The following is a 15,298-nucleotide window of genomic DNA, read 5'->3' as shown; positions in this document are numbered from 1 at the left end:
AACACTGACATCTTTGTTCTTACATGTTTTAAACTGGCCCCTGTGTTCTCAGTCAAAACGAGTGCCACACCTGTCACGCACGTTAAGAGACTGTTTTCTTTCAGCAGACCATCAACACAACAGCTACGTCGTTACGAATGTTTTTGTGTACGAAAACAAAATCCGACTCACTTACCACAACGTCACCAGTTTGCAGATTATTACAAAATTCAGATAATAAAGGAAGGAATCGTGCGTTTTTGAGTCCGTCGGGATCGACTCCTCCAAGCCACCAGACCACAGTGAAACCTGACACCTCGACACCTGTTCTACCTGTCCTGCCGTTCTGCTGCGGCTCTAACAATAAAACCACATGTCAAAAAATTAAAGTCTTTTTTTTCGTTATCGTTTCGTGACATAATTTAGTCCATAAAGACTCGTGAGAATTTGTCCTAAGAAATCTTAAGAATAATGTATGAAACTTTACTGAACACGTTATTTCCCACATTTATAGTTTTTTAATATTATATATATACATATTTTAGTAGTCATCGCTTTGAATACTTTAAAAACAAAAATAACCCACATCTAAAGCATTTGCTGTGTATGTTCTCCTGTTAGTGATGTTTACTGAGGAGGAACGTTAATGTCATTACACCCGGAAGTGACGTAAGACCGCACTGAAAAAATAAAAGAGCGATAATTGTTATTGTTAGCTTGTTAGCTAGCAGGCGAACTCGTGAATGGAGATATGACAGAGTAATAACGTCTTATTACATGTGCACGATTAAGTTATTACAAACGTAAAGTGGTATGTACCAATTTTTGCACTATATATCGGTAGAGTGGGGATGCTCGCAATGTCTGAATGATGGAAATAAACACTGACGTGTACCGAAAGGATGGAATTGTTATTTTTAAATTCGTAGCTAAAATTCATGCTAACATTATGCCAGGCTAACTGGTGCGGAGCTAATGTTAAGTCGCATCCACACTGAGCTCGTAACCTGGCAGCTGCAAACTTGCGTTTGACTATCACTCCAAGTTTGACTGCTTCAGTTGATATGTGCGTAACCAGAGAGAAAACAATAATATATTTAGCTCTGCTTTGCTGGCTAAAATACAAAGTGTGTACTTTCTGCAACATGGGTATGAGTCATTTGTAAGGTGCATTAGTGCGAAAATGTCCCAGCGAGTTTACAGTGACATTACTTGACAATGAAACTGATCAAACATCCTCATCATTCATTCTCATGTAGTCTGGTGTTTGACATGGAGGACGGAAACAGGACTGATGCCGCTTCCACATCAAAGAGCCACGCAGGCTCACTCCACCTGCAGAGTAAGCGGTTTGTAGAGGTTTTAAATAAATATGATTTCCTGCCCCGAGCTCAGGCATTACGATTAATACTTGTACATATTTTCTCCCGTTCAGCTCCAAAAAATGAAGACGCCTACGAAATTGCCATCCCCTATGAGGAGAACAACTTTGAGCAGCAGGGATTCTTCAACCAGAGTGATCAGAATTTTGATGGTGAATAGTTTTTTTTTTTAAAGCTCATTTTTATGTGCAATAAAAGAAATTGTAGTTCTTCACAGAAACTTTCTCAATGATATTCCCAAACTACCCTCAGAGTCGCCCCCACCTGCTGGCCCGTCTCCAGTCAACAACTCATACATGGTGATCACCAACCTGCGGACCCAGCTACAGATCTCTCTGGAGAAAAACTCTTGGCTGCAGAAGAGAATTGAGGACTTGGAAGAGGAGAGGGACTTCCTGCGCTGCCAGCTGGACCGTTTCATCTTTTCCACAAAAAGCCAGGGACAGGAGCAGAGTCAGAGCCAGTACAGTAACGGTGAGAACAGGGGACAGGTGTGAGATGACAACCTGTCAGAGAAATATAAGTTAATTAGAGACAGACTTCAGCAAGGGAAGTCTTTATGGGTGGAGAGCTAATTCTTACCTGTTGGTATTTGTCCCTTGTCAGGTTATGAATCTAGGCGGTTCAACTGGAGGGCAAGAAGAGAGGACGATCGTCCCACTGGTAAAACTAAGAGACACGCACTAAACTACTAAATACAAAAACAGTCATGGTTTGATACAGTCATGTTTAAGTGTAACCGGTTCATACATTTACTGGATTTCATCTTAGATTGCAGATTCTCAAATATAATGGCTTTCTTCTCTTCATAGAGCAACAGAAGACGGACTCACAGCATTTCCCCTCACGTTCGTATATCCATCGACGGCCTGGTCCTCCTACCATGGTGCCTTCCAAAAACCATGTCTCTAATCCACTTACCAATCAACTTGCCTCTATAAATGCTTTGTTCAGCTCTACACAATCCCAGGCCATGTTGCAAAGCCATAGCCACAGTACTTCAAATACCACAGCCAGCGGCAGTGGCGGCAGCAGCAACAGTGCTGCAAGGTCATCCATGAATGAAATGAGTGGACACAACAACGTGGGTCCAGGTAAACACGAAGATGGCACAAAGATTTCCATCACCCTATCTGATCTAGAAATGTTTCTTACGGCTTTTATCTTATTTTATTTCATGTTCTCCTCAGATTCACTGTCACTCTTGGGAGAATCTGATGAGTATTTGGATCAGGACAGCTACCTCGAGGAGGAGGAAATTATATCAGGGGAAGATGTAATGACAGACACCATTAACAGCAACAGACAGCAGCTAAAGAGAAGGCGGGTCTTCCGAGCCCCTAGAGAGCGGCAGAGAGGTAAGCAGAGAACGATCCTACTACAAAACATTTCAGTTTTATTACTCAACACAGACTGTCATAAGAGTGCCATACCTAACTCTTTTGTACATTGTCGTTCATCAGTGAAAGATGCTGCTGGAGTGCTGTTTCGCTACAAGAAGATCCTGCTTACATACCAGCGTCTGAAAAACATGTCCAAAGCCTTCCAACTCCATGGTGTGGACCGTAACACAGTAGCTTCCACCACACCCATTGCTGAGCTGCTACTAGTGGCCCCAGAGAAGGTGGCAGAGGTGGGCGAGTTTGACCCATCCAAAGAGAAGCTGCTGGACTATGCCCGGCGCTGCTACACTGCCCTGGACGAGGAGACACTCAGCAGGGTGCAGGCCCTGAAGAAGAATAACCTCCTCCTGCCTATTTCCTACAGGTTCAGACACTGAGGGGAGAAAGACAGAGGAATGGGAAGTGTCTGTGGACAACAGTGGAGTTGATGATGAAGAGGGAAAGAAAAGTGGCAGGTGGGCTCTGCTGAAACAGGTCAGCTCACCTCACAGAGAAGTCCAGAGGGAAGAGGAATTATTTAGCTATCTCAGCATCCGGGATATGGCCATGTAAACTGTGGCTGAGATCCTCAGAAAAATAAAGTTTTTACATTTCACTTTTAGTATCAATATGTTCCATAAATCCTCACCATCATTCCAGTAATATTGAAGATGTGCGATGTCTGCTGCAGCTAGAAAAGAGCTCAAAGAGAAAAATTATGTGAGTGTGATCCAGAATCTGTGAACAACGATGTGTGTTTAGCATCAGAAAATTAGAGAGGATTGATTTTCCTCAGTCAATAAATGAGGAGAACCAAGTTCATGCTGTTTCAGCCAGGAGGTCTGCAGAGACACAAAGACCTTTTCTTTCCCAGACATCGAGATCAGCTTGAGGCCAGCAGCTCAGTAATTGATTGTCTGGATCATGTTGGTTTGTGACGGTCTAAATTATCTTAAAACATGGCAAATTTTATCACTTTATTTGTTTGCAATTTGACACAATCCTAAATAGACGGTAGTTTTCATTCACAAATATGTAAATTTATGCTGTAATCCATAGATTTTCTAGAATTATACTTAACTAATAATCTTTTACTTTTATTTATATTGCTCAGTGTCTATTTGTTGTATAATTTGTCATAGCACCATTTTCACTTGCCTTAATACAATTTGTGTGATTTCCTTGTGTGAGACATGCAATAGTTTGGGTCACTTTCGCTCCCTGAGCACAAACTTAATTTCAGTCTTTGTGTTAGATCTTTTGATTTCCCTTTGTCCTGGTTTAAAGGAGGAGAGAACTGGACACTGATCATAGTACAGACTAGTCCAGCAAAATGTGCAAATGCATTTTTGGCAATAGCCAAAGGTTTTTAGTGAAAAATCAAAGACAGACACAAATGTGTTGGTGATGTTGTCTGTGTTTGACAACAATACAGCTGCATTACTCTGTCGTTCCACTAAACGTTGTGCTAACATTTTTTGTAAAGTATGTGCACTAAAATCCAGTAAATGTCACTTCTTATGCTTCTGATATTGAGGCTCTTGTAATGCTTTGTTGACAACAATACCTTTTGTAAAATACGGTACAAGAGCATTCACTATAATATTTGTAAGACTGTTTCGGTTCTGTGTGAAAAATTGTGAACATTGATCATACAAACAATTACACAGTGCGAGTTACAGCATCAGCAAAAGCCACTAGCTTATGCACACAGAGGATCATGTATTGCTTCCCAATGCTCCCCTTCAAATGCATGTATAAAGTGCTCTTTGTTCGTCTGTAGTTTATAGAGGTCTTGTCAAAATTTGTAATTTCAAAGTCCAGAAAAATTTTCATATTGTATGCCAGTGTGTGGTGTTTATACCGGTACAGTGAAATCAGATCTTTTATATTAAAAACAGATTAGGTTACAGTGGAGTACGGTGACTCTTGGCTCAAATTTTCACATCTCAATAACATCTTTTACTGAACGTAAACAGACAGGCACCCAGTGAAACTTGTGCCATTTTTCTCTGTGTGGTTATTTGCAATCCTAAAAAGCAAGCAACCTACGATGCAGTGTCTGTGCAAAATCATACCAGGGCGCATACCACGGTCTGTTTGTCTAATTTTTATGTGTCATAATTATGTATATCGAGTGAAATATGTTACCGAAATGATGCCTAAATGCAGGATAACACTCAAGTGTCATCAAGGCAATCGATTTCTTACAAGAATGTTGATTAATTTATCTTTTTAATACAAAATCACCATTCACTGACAGAATGCTCATAATTGGAAAGAAAATCTTATGCTCTGGGGCGTAAAGTAGCCTGTCTTTAAAGTGTGCGCACATATACAGTTGAGTGCAAAAAGGATTTTGTTGTCTCTTTAAGCACCATAACCTGGGTAACCACATTGTGCAGTAAATGTCTATCAGCTAAAGCAAAATGTGGCTTTGGGCACTTTATTTTGTAATTTTTCCTAGTTTCATGTTAAATCAATGTAGTGAGGAACTAAACGCTGTATATCTTTTCTGAGATCTTGTGAATATTTTTGTTAATTTCATAATCTCAGTGTTAATATTTTAGAAATTTCAATAAATCTGAAGATTAGCATTGAATATTGTTGCCCCACTTTTTTTTGTGTGTGTGTGTGTGTATATATATATATATATATATATATATATATATATATATATATATATATATATATATATATATATATACATAACAAAGACGATTTATCAAGACTCCAAATGCAAAATAATTTTGGAAACCTGCCAACTGGCAAAAATGCAAAACATCTTTATCTGCATCACATCTTTAGTCGCCTCCAATGACAACGTACATATGGAGGAAACAAAAGGGGGGATTTCAGTGTTTCTTTCGGTCCCTGAAGCTCTGAAGCGTCGTTTTCACTCACCGGAACGTGTCATACATCAACTTCCGGTGTCACGGGGTACCTGGGAGACGGAGCAAAAAAGCGGGCATACCGAAATCTTTATTGTTTTCGCTTGGCTTTAAACATCTAAAAGCGCATACATTCGACTTATTAAGTCGAACAACTGCGCCTTATGGGCCAGTGACCGTCCGGGATTTGCATTCGGCTTTGAAAAGAGTCTCATTCATTCGACTTTCGTACTAGCTAGCTGACTAGCTAACGAGCGTCCACACCAGTGTTTGAAGCAGCAGGCCCATTCTTCTGGACTTTGCTACAAGCTAGTTAGCTAACATTAGCAGGCTAACCCATGCGAACACGTTTTCTTTCTCAGTGATTTTGTCTGTTACGTTATAAATAAATACCACACCGCAAATGCTTGTGCTGGTTAACAATTTTTGGTAGTTCTGTTTTTACGTAAGTTGTTAGTTGAAGCAAACTTAGTTAGCCACATCAGTGAGGCACTTGTTTTTCAAAGAAAAGTGTTGTTCACTTTGTTGCTAGCTTAAGCTAGCCACCGCCGACTGAACAACGCAGTCGCTGAAAGCGTAGTAGCCCCAAACTCACAGAGATGTCGGACTTCGACGAATTCGAAAGGCAGCTATCTGAAAACAAACAAGGTAAGTGAACCAGAAGCACATCTACAGTTTAATTATTTAGTGGTACTTTTGTTTGGAAATGCTACTATCATTATTAGCCGACAATGGATATGTCTATTTACTGGAACGGTGTAAGCTACACCATTAGCCGTAGGCTTGTATCATTTAGGACGCTATGCTGTTTTAAGTCTATGTGGCTCATCGGACACTTCTGTCGGACCGATTATATTTAATATTGTTTAACATGGTAGTTGGCTTAGCGGTTAGGTAACATGCAATTTATCTATAAGTGAGGGGCAGTCTGTATCATGGTAGTCCTCCTGCCCGTGCCAGCTGACTGGATGACTTGGGCAGCTAGCTTTCTTTGCAGCTGCTGCGTTCAGTGAACATCTCCAGTGCTTTATACCCATTATTGCCCAGCTTTCTGGCACGCAGCCGACAACGCCACCAACCATAGCCACTACCCTTATCCCCTAAATTAGCTCTCCTTAACCTAGATTTACTGCACCCAGGTAGTAGACAGTGCCAGTTTATGAATTAGCCAAATTACACCGTGACCCAAAAGTTTAGACTACAAACGCATTTTTTGTCTACGTATTTATTTATTCATTATAGAATGGGTGCATTGTGTTGATTGGCAACTATTAAGCATACCAGTAACGTAAAAGCTGTGGGCTTATTGTAGCATTGCTCCCTTTGACCAGCTTTAGTATCACCACATGAGCTCTGGTTTATGAGTCTTTGATATGTAAGAGATAGATAGATAGATAGATAGATAGATAGATAGATAGATAGCCTAATTTCCCTTTGGGGATTGATTAAGCTATCAGAGCAGCAGGGACATTCAAGTACAGCATGCTTGTATTTCTCTTGATTGTTACTATAAATGAGTGTCTGTGTATATTATCACGTATATGAAGTATATTATGTTCTGATAGTTGATAAGTACTCTCTCCCTGCAGCTGAAAGAGACAAAGAGAACCGCCACCACCGCCGGTCCTCCTCCCGCAGCCGTAGCAGAGAGAGGAAAAGGAGGAGCAGAGACAGGGATAGACGCAGCAGGGACCGCCGCGGAGACAGTAAGGAGCGCAGACACAGACGCAGGTTAGTACCCTTTATACAGCTACACCTGGACCATTAAGCTGTGAAGAGTAACATGCCACATTATCTCACATCGTTTTGAACTGGTAAATGTTAGTAAGAATCTATTTTTTAGTTCTCATGCTGGTTTTCTCAGTTCAGCATATGTCACACATGCATGCACACACTTTCTGAAGTTTTGAATCACTCTGAGTGCACTCATTTACTCAATTACGCCACATCAGCATGTCTTCTCTACACCCCCATCTTGATTTTGGAATTGAACCAGTCGCCTACTATGTTGTAGGTGGCTGCAAATTTCCAAACTCAAGCAAATGCACAGAGAAACTGATACCGATCCATTAGCAATGATGGAAAAAAAAAAGTGTAGCCCAGCCTTCCAAGCCCACCTCTGTCCTCCCTTCAAAACAAGGGTTCACCTCATCTCAGTAACATTGGCAGTAGCCATTCTAGGCTTCACTGCAGATTGACACATTTTGACAGGTGTCTGTAGGAAGTAGTGACTGTAAAGTGTAGCCGTTGATCACAGGGTTTTATTTATGCTGACTTTGAATGAGCTTGTTGGACTCTGCGAATTAAGCAGCTGAAAACTGACTGCATTTTAGCTTAAGAAATATTATCCAATATTATCCTCATGAATGACAATAACATTGCACAAACTGACTTTCATATGACCTATTTTGGATGATGTTATTTTTATGCCCTCTTTCCCTAAGCCCTCTGACACAAGTGCTAATGACATTATAGTGATTTTGCCAGAGACTTTTGAAAACGCAAATCGACAGCCGCCAAAACCTCTTTTTATATTCTTCATAATTTAATAGAATATAAAGACTAAATTAAAATTGCTTTTGAAGAAATTCACATCCTTCCTAGAATCGAAGATCACACAGGCTGTTATTAATAGACCTGCTGCGAGAAAAATTGCTTTGTCATTTTAGATTCATTGTATCTTCCCTTTGGTGTCATATAACATCAGATGTCTTTGACACATGCAGCACGTGTGTGTTTGTCTCATGATAAGTCAAAGCTGCACTTTGATAGCATTTCGATCAGTCTGTGGCTGTGGGGACATTTTCATACTGGTGCAAGTTCTTCCCAGAACACTACCAACACAGTTGAAACCTGATAACTATCTACAGAGGTGACAGGCTGGTCTGTTGTCAGGGAAACATGATGGCTTCTGGCACACAATACCTGCATGTCTCTTGGACATGATTAGAAGTGTTGAGGATGATATCTTTAGAAAAATACGATTTTCAGGAATTGGTATCAATTCAAATCTATGGATTATATTTGTATAAAGCAAATTTTTTTCAACAGTTTGAGTTCACCTACCTCTTTAGTTAGTACATTACTTTGAACTTGTACGCTTCTCAACTTTCTTGTTGTTGGCTGTGAATCGGACCGCTGGCCTGACTGTTTTGTCTCTCAGTGCTAATTTAAAACAGGCTACTGGTGGTGGTGTGCGCACTTAGAAGGTGTAAAATTCAACCCGTCCCGTTGCAGCTGCTGTGTTTTGGGAAATTCCTTTGTGCTTTCATTGTGTCATTAGTCGTTCACAAATGGTATCGCACGTCAGCTCACTGAATGCATTCGTTGGTCATCTGAACTTCAATAAATTTTACGCTTCTAGTAATACAAAGATTTTCAAGGTTCGTGATAGCTTTTTGTATTTGGTGTTGGTCATAAACTTTAAGTTCTAATTTTAGGAAGAGGAAATGTTGGAATGTCATGGTTGATTTTGAGAGAAATGTGAAACCCTTCCAATGTCATTTCAGCTCACCATCCAGCTACCCCCAGGACAATGCTGGAAGGTAATAAAGCAAACTAACACAAAGCCAGTTTGTGCATTATTGCATCAACTGCACTTTATTGACCCGCCTCTTATACTGTGTACTACTGACTCATTGTATAGATGTCTGCCTGAATGGGGTTTTCAGTCCCTTGTATCCCCTTTATCATCATGTTACCAAGTTTGATTGATTCAGTTCCCCCCTAATGTTGCAAGATTTTGTAGCATATTTTATAAAACTTGGGCCATCATCGGATCTTGCTGTTGACTGCTGTGCAGATATATCTATTACATGTTGATTGCTCTATTTTTATTTCACCTGTCGTCTCTTCCTTGAATAGCCGTTCTCCACACCGTGAGAAGAAGAAGAAGGTGAAGAAGTACTGGGATGTCCCTCCACCTGGTTTTGAACACATCACTCCAATGCAGTACAAAGCCATGCAAGGTAATATCTTGGGTTTGCTTTTCTTATTTCATTAATTTTTAATAGGCTACCTAGTTTCACAGTTGAAAATGTGTTTTGTTGAAACCTTACATGTACTTTTACATTACTCTAACACATGATATGCACATCAAGCTGTATGTATAAAATTTTAAATATATATAATTAGATTTTTCAATCTTACCTTTCGCTTTGCTCTCCAGCTGCGGGCCAGATTCCAGCCACAGCCCTCCTGCCGACCATGACTCCAGATGGCCTGGCAGTTACTCCCACCCCTGTACCTGTAGTGGGCAGCCAGATGACCCGGCAGGCCCGCCGGCTCTATGTGGGCAACATCCCATTTGGTATCACAGAGGTGAGGAACAGGACCGTCCAAGTTTAAAAACCTGACCTTCATCCTTTTGTAAGAAAATCACAAATTATACAAATAATTCTAATCTTTAATTATTTTCCTCTGCTGTGTAGGAGTCCATGATGGACTTCTTCAATGCCCAGATGCGTTTGGGTGGTCTTACTCAGGCCCCTGGAAACCCTGTCCTTGCAGTACAGATCAACCAGGATAAGAATTTTGCCTTCCTTGAGGTGAGATAATATCCTCATAAACATGTCTTTTGTTCTGTCTTGAGTGACTGTCCATTAAGCTATGCTTGAAGAGCAGTTTTGGTAATATACTAATAATGATGAGATCCGTTTAATCATCTGACGTTTTTTCTTTCAATGTAGTTCCGTTCAGTGGACGAAACAACACAGGCAATGGCCTTTGATGGCATCATCTTTCAAGGCCAAAGCCTCAAGATTCGTCGTCCACACGATTACCAGCCCCTGCCCGGCATGAGCGAGAACCCCAGTGTCTATGTGCCTGGTACACAGCCAATTAATGGTTTTTAACTCTAAGTACTTGTGGCATAATTCATAAGTTATCAGTAACCCATTCTCTACAGGATCTTGCTCCCTGTGCGCTACTGTTTACAGGTGTTACTGTGTCCCCTGTAGGTGTGGTGTCTACAGTGGTGCCTGACTCGGCTCACAAGCTCTTCATTGGCGGCTTGCCCAACTACCTAAATGATGATCAGGTCAGTGTTTCAGCATGAAACAACTTGGCCTCCAAATTGAGCTACAGTGTACCACACTTGTATTGCTCTTTCATAGTTATAGCTCACTCTAAACTAGTGTTAATTGACCTAAGCAAGCACATCGAATTGGCAATAGTGGACTTTGTTTCCAAAAAATATCTACTATATTATGCTTTGAGCCCTATACTTATCACTTGCCTCAAAAGAGTGACAGAAATGATAAGACAAGAATGAAGATGTTATGCCTCAGCTTGCAATCACTGAATTGTCCGTGACGCTGTTGTCTACTTTGTCTCAGGTGAAAGAGCTGCTGACGTCATTTGGCCCCCTAAAGGCCTTCAACCTGGTGAAGGACAGTGCTACAGGCTTATCTAAAGGATATGCCTTCTGTGAATATGTTGATGTCAACCTTAATGACCAGGTAACCAAACAGAAAAAATATGTTTTTGGGACATTTATAATTCCATATTTTTCCGACTTTTTAGACAGACAGAAATTCTACCATTTACCATTTAACTTTACGTAACACAATTCTGTGATGTTATGAAAGTATAATTAAAGACCGTGCTATTGTTACAGGCTATTGCTGGGCTGAACGGCATGCAGCTGGGAGACAAGAAGCTCCTGGTGCAGAGGGCCAGTGTGGGATCCAAGAACGCCACTTTGGTGAGTATCCAAACGCTGGACAGATGACAGCAGGGTGGTGGGAGGCTGGATGCTCTTTCACACTCACTGAAATGGATAAAGGCACATTGCTGATTAAATCTACTGGAGCAACGTATCTGCTACGCTCCCAGGCACACTGCTAACAAGTGTACATGTAAAGCGTTTCCTGATGATAAGATGAGCTCACGGGTACTGTTAAAGTCAGTAGGCTGCAGTGGTCTTTGTGGTTTAATGGCATCAGCAGCATGCAAAGCACTGCAATGAAAGTCACTGGCTTTTAAACTTTTCAACATGCTTTATAGAAGGTAATTTCAGTGCACCCAATATCTTTAATTCTCATCATTCATGATAAATGATGTAAATTATTCTGTCACAGAAAGCAACAGAAAACTGTGTTGCTTGATTCAGTGTTTTTCGTCCTGTTTGGTTTCTAAGATAGATGCCACTGAAAGAGGAATGTGGTGCACTGTGCTCATGTGTTCTGCTTAATATTCCCTCAACAAGAAAGCGTAATATCTCCTCTAACATTTTTATCTGTCCTTGCAGACAAGTATAAACCAGACCCCCGTGACGCTGCAGGTGCCAGGTCTGAACAGCTCAGTGACTCAGATGGGTGGCCTGCCCACTGAGGTGCTGTGTCTGATGAACATGGTGGCCCCAGAGGAGCTGCTGGATGACGAAGAATATGAGGAGATTGTGGAGGACGTCAGGGACGAGTGCAGCAAGTACGGCCAAGTTAAGAGCATTGAGATACCTCGACCTGTGGATGGCCTGGAGGTGCCTGGGACTGGCAAGGTAGGAACTGTTACATCAAAATATAAATTTGACTTGAGCTCTGTTTTTCAAGGTTAGGAATATGCTAAAAACTCCTTCAAAAACGACTCCTTCATCCACACAATCACACATGCAAACCAAAAATCCTTTAATAGTTGTCTCCTGGTGTCTCACACCAGATGGGGAGCAGCACGAACCAGAACTAGTCTGACAAATAAAACAATTGAAATGAATAAAACAGCTGTTAAAATAAACAGTGACGATATAATCTGATTGCTGAAACCATAAAGGAATTCTCTAAACTTGATTTATTACTATTGTAACAATTAAGGGAACAATTGAGATTTGGTGACACGGGCTTTGAATGTCTGGAAATCTTTGTTATAGGTACTTTGAAAGTGCTTGAGTTTTACTCTGTGAACTGTCATCATTCTAATGTTTGTTTTTCTTCACATTTCTGCAGATCTTTGTGGAGTTCATGTCAGTTTTTGACTCCCAGAAGGCCATGCAGGGGCTGACAGGAAGGAAGTTTGCCAACCGAGTGGTGGTGACCAAATACTGCGATCCAGACGCTTATCACCGCCGGGACTTCTGGTAGAGGAGGCATGAAGAGAAGAGGGGGAGGGAGGGGAGGGAAGGGAGGGAACATGTGCTGCCCGTTTCCAAATCAGCCCCCCAATTAATGTGTAACATTTCAGGTAGATCTGAGAGTATTACTCATTGACAAATGGCAAATGTGGTGGTATTCAATCTCACATCTGAGATCTACATGAAATGTCCAGCAGTTAAAAAACAAATAAAAAAATAAAATAATAATTGGAAGAAGGGGGAGGGTTTATATTCAGTCCATAGCAAAGGGGGCTAGGTTTGGATGGTGAGGGTATAGCTGGGGGGGGGGGGAGTCAAAGATTTTTGAGAAATGTGTGTAATAATAGGTCCAGGGTGGGGTCAACAATTTTTATACTTTGTGAGACAGGGATGTCATTGTGGGTGGGAGGGGGGTGCCACACTTTAAGGTTTGTATTTAAATGGAGGTAGCCTGTTTTAAGTACATTAGGAAGGAGTTGCAGGAGGGAACTAACTGGACTATTGTGATTGAGAAGAGAAGTCGAGGAAACAGGAGTGTTTATTAGTGAAAGGGAGACGTGGGGGAGATGGAGAGGAAGGTGAGGGCATTTTTGTTTGACCATCTAATGTAGATACACAGTAGCTGTAACATCCACTTCAGTTGAGAGACGAGGCGAGAGTCCTCTTTTTTTTCTTTTTTTTTTTTCTGTCTGGACTCGTTTCTTCGTTACGTCATTTTCATCAGACTACTGCCCCCCTCAGGACGAGTGTCAGAGATTCTGTTGTCAATTGGACTCTATCTGAATGTTAACTGTAATTGTTCCAATACTGTGTGTAGCTTCACTGATTTGAGCTGTAATATCACCGTGTATTCAGGCCGCAGAGTAACATGAACTGCAGAAAAGAACGTTTCTTTTCATCCTTTTTTAAAAACGTTTCTGTAACTTTATTCACGTCCATCTTTTGTGCTCAGCTTTTAACAGGTGAGATTGTTTCTGTCTCAGCAGTTCAGATCTGGTTTAATTCAAGAGGAAGATGGGGAGAACAGATTGGTATTCAGTAGTGGATTTATCTCTTCCTTACCAAAAAGCCTTAATGTTAATATATGTCAATTCGCTAAGGAAAGAAATTCGGCTTGCCCCTCTGTCTGTATGTTCATAGATGTCGCCATCTTGTACTTCAGCCTTTGCATTAGCAGTTTTCATTTTGTCCTTGTTTCCCAGCAGATTTGGGATGTAAGATGTGTTGGACCCGGTTGTTTTCTTTGTGCAACGTCTCACCTCTTTGACAAGACCAAATAAACACATGATTAATACCCACGACTCATGTTGTACTGCAGAGTGAAACCAAAACCACACAATATTTCTGTTCTGTCAACTTTCAGCCTCATTTGTCAAAGAAAAATATAAAAATTAACATTTGATGGCTTGTTCACACAAAAGAAAACGCAGCACTTGTTCCATCTTACTAATTAAAACTGCACAAGCTTGAGTGAGAGGTGCTCTACAAAACATTTTGAAAACTGCAATTTATCTAATTGAATTGAAGCCCAGTAAAAGACTTGGTGTCTTAAATTTCCACAAAAAAAAATCATGTCACTTTTTAGTGTCGAGCTCTCGTGAAATTATGTTATTGTACCCCTATGGTATGTTGGGTTGTTAGGAACTGTTCTTAGACAAAATCTGCTCTTCTCTCATCTCCCTCATCTTCTGCCCTTGTTTCTCTGAGGACCACATATTCACACTTGTACACGCTTGAGACTGCTTTCATTTGATTTGTTGGGTTGCTTAAGATGGCGCTGGAGAGAGATTGTGTCTGTGATAACACTTAAGAGATGTTACTCCTTACTTTCTGAAATCTGCTTTCTCAGTGTCACTGTGTCATTTTCTTTTTTCTTTTTTTTTCTTTCTCTGGAAAAAAAAAATGTGATTTCTTAAAATGATTTAAAGCTAAAAAAAAAAACATCTAGTTTATAAAAAGCAAAAAGTCTTTCACTTGTCCAATTTGTTTTCAAATGTTGATTAAAAACTGAATTTACATGATGTCCTGCTTTGTGCGTCCTCTCTTATGCACACCCACCCTGCTGCAGCACAGTTTTTTTATTTCTCCAGTGAGTGATGACATTCACAGTTCATTAGGGAGATGGAGTAGACCGGAGCCATGTCCACTCACTTTTATTCAGTCGATGGCATAATTTATCAAACCCTGCAGTTAGTGGTAACGCCCGAGCGATGGAGCCATTTCACAGTCACACAAAGGTCTCCATTTGATTCTTTAAAATGTAGTATGAAATCAACAAATGGATGAGAATTTAAAGGAAAATTGACACAAACCTTGTCGTCTCTGGAACCCTCGATGTTCTCCCACAGGTGCTGAATTAATTGATTCTCATCGACGTAGTCGTTAACCCGTCGTAGCCTGTATGGATGCATCTGCATTTGTCATGTTTCTCCACTCATTCAGGCAGATTTTACATTTAATTCAACTCCTATAATGTATGTTTTATATTAGTTCTCATGCTGCAACATGATATAATATCATGGCATTACAACCCACTCAACTAATTTAAAGATATGTTCCAGTTTTACAAGTATGCATTTCTATAGATTCCATATCATT

The 15,298-nt window shown here is 40.6% G+C and overlaps 2 protein-coding genes across 7 annotated transcripts; both read left to right on the top strand.

The window, feature by feature from the left end:
- Positions 1-656: 656 nt before the first annotated feature.
- On the top strand, positions 657-4,653 carry LOC115567250 (coiled-coil domain-containing protein 106-like). Its single transcript, XM_030393638.1, has 8 exons — positions 657-790; positions 1,239-1,321; positions 1,415-1,513; positions 1,614-1,835; positions 1,968-2,024; positions 2,174-2,455; positions 2,552-2,719; positions 2,825-4,653. The coding sequence occupies exons 2-8, from the start codon at positions 1,252-1,254 to the stop codon at positions 3,139-3,141; spliced, it is 1,215 nt and encodes a 404-aa protein (XP_030249498.1). The 5' UTR covers positions 657-790; positions 1,239-1,251; the 3' UTR covers positions 3,142-4,653.
- Positions 4,654-5,642: 989 nt separating this feature from the next.
- u2af2a (U2 small nuclear RNA auxiliary factor 2a) lies at positions 5,643-14,721 on the top strand. 6 transcript variants are annotated; one of them, XM_030393625.1, is made up of 12 exons: positions 5,644-6,282; positions 7,224-7,365; positions 9,144-9,179; positions 9,499-9,602; positions 9,803-9,954; positions 10,065-10,181; positions 10,323-10,461; positions 10,572-10,672; positions 10,971-11,093; positions 11,252-11,338; positions 11,885-12,133; positions 12,576-14,721. In XM_030393625.1, the coding sequence occupies exons 1-12, from the start codon at positions 6,234-6,236 to the stop codon at positions 12,708-12,710; spliced, it is 1,434 nt and encodes a 477-aa protein (XP_030249485.1). In that variant the 5' UTR covers positions 5,644-6,233; the 3' UTR covers positions 12,711-14,721. The 6 variants fall into 6 exon arrangements, with proteins under 6 accessions (XP_030249488.1, XP_030249485.1, XP_030249487.1 ...); XM_030393627.1 differs by having other exon boundaries at positions 5,645-6,282; positions 10,593-10,672; XM_030393626.1 differs by having other exon boundaries at positions 5,645-6,282; positions 10,323-10,479; positions 10,593-10,672.
- Positions 14,722-15,298: the final 577 nt, after the last annotated feature.

Source organism: Sparus aurata, chromosome 17, assembly GCF_900880675.1.
Source record: "Sparus aurata chromosome 17, fSpaAur1.1, whole genome shotgun sequence".
NCBI lineage: Eukaryota > Metazoa > Chordata > Actinopteri > Spariformes > Sparidae > Sparus > Sparus aurata.
Note: the sequence above shows the minus strand (reverse complement) of the source record. Positions and strands in the feature narration are given on the sequence as shown.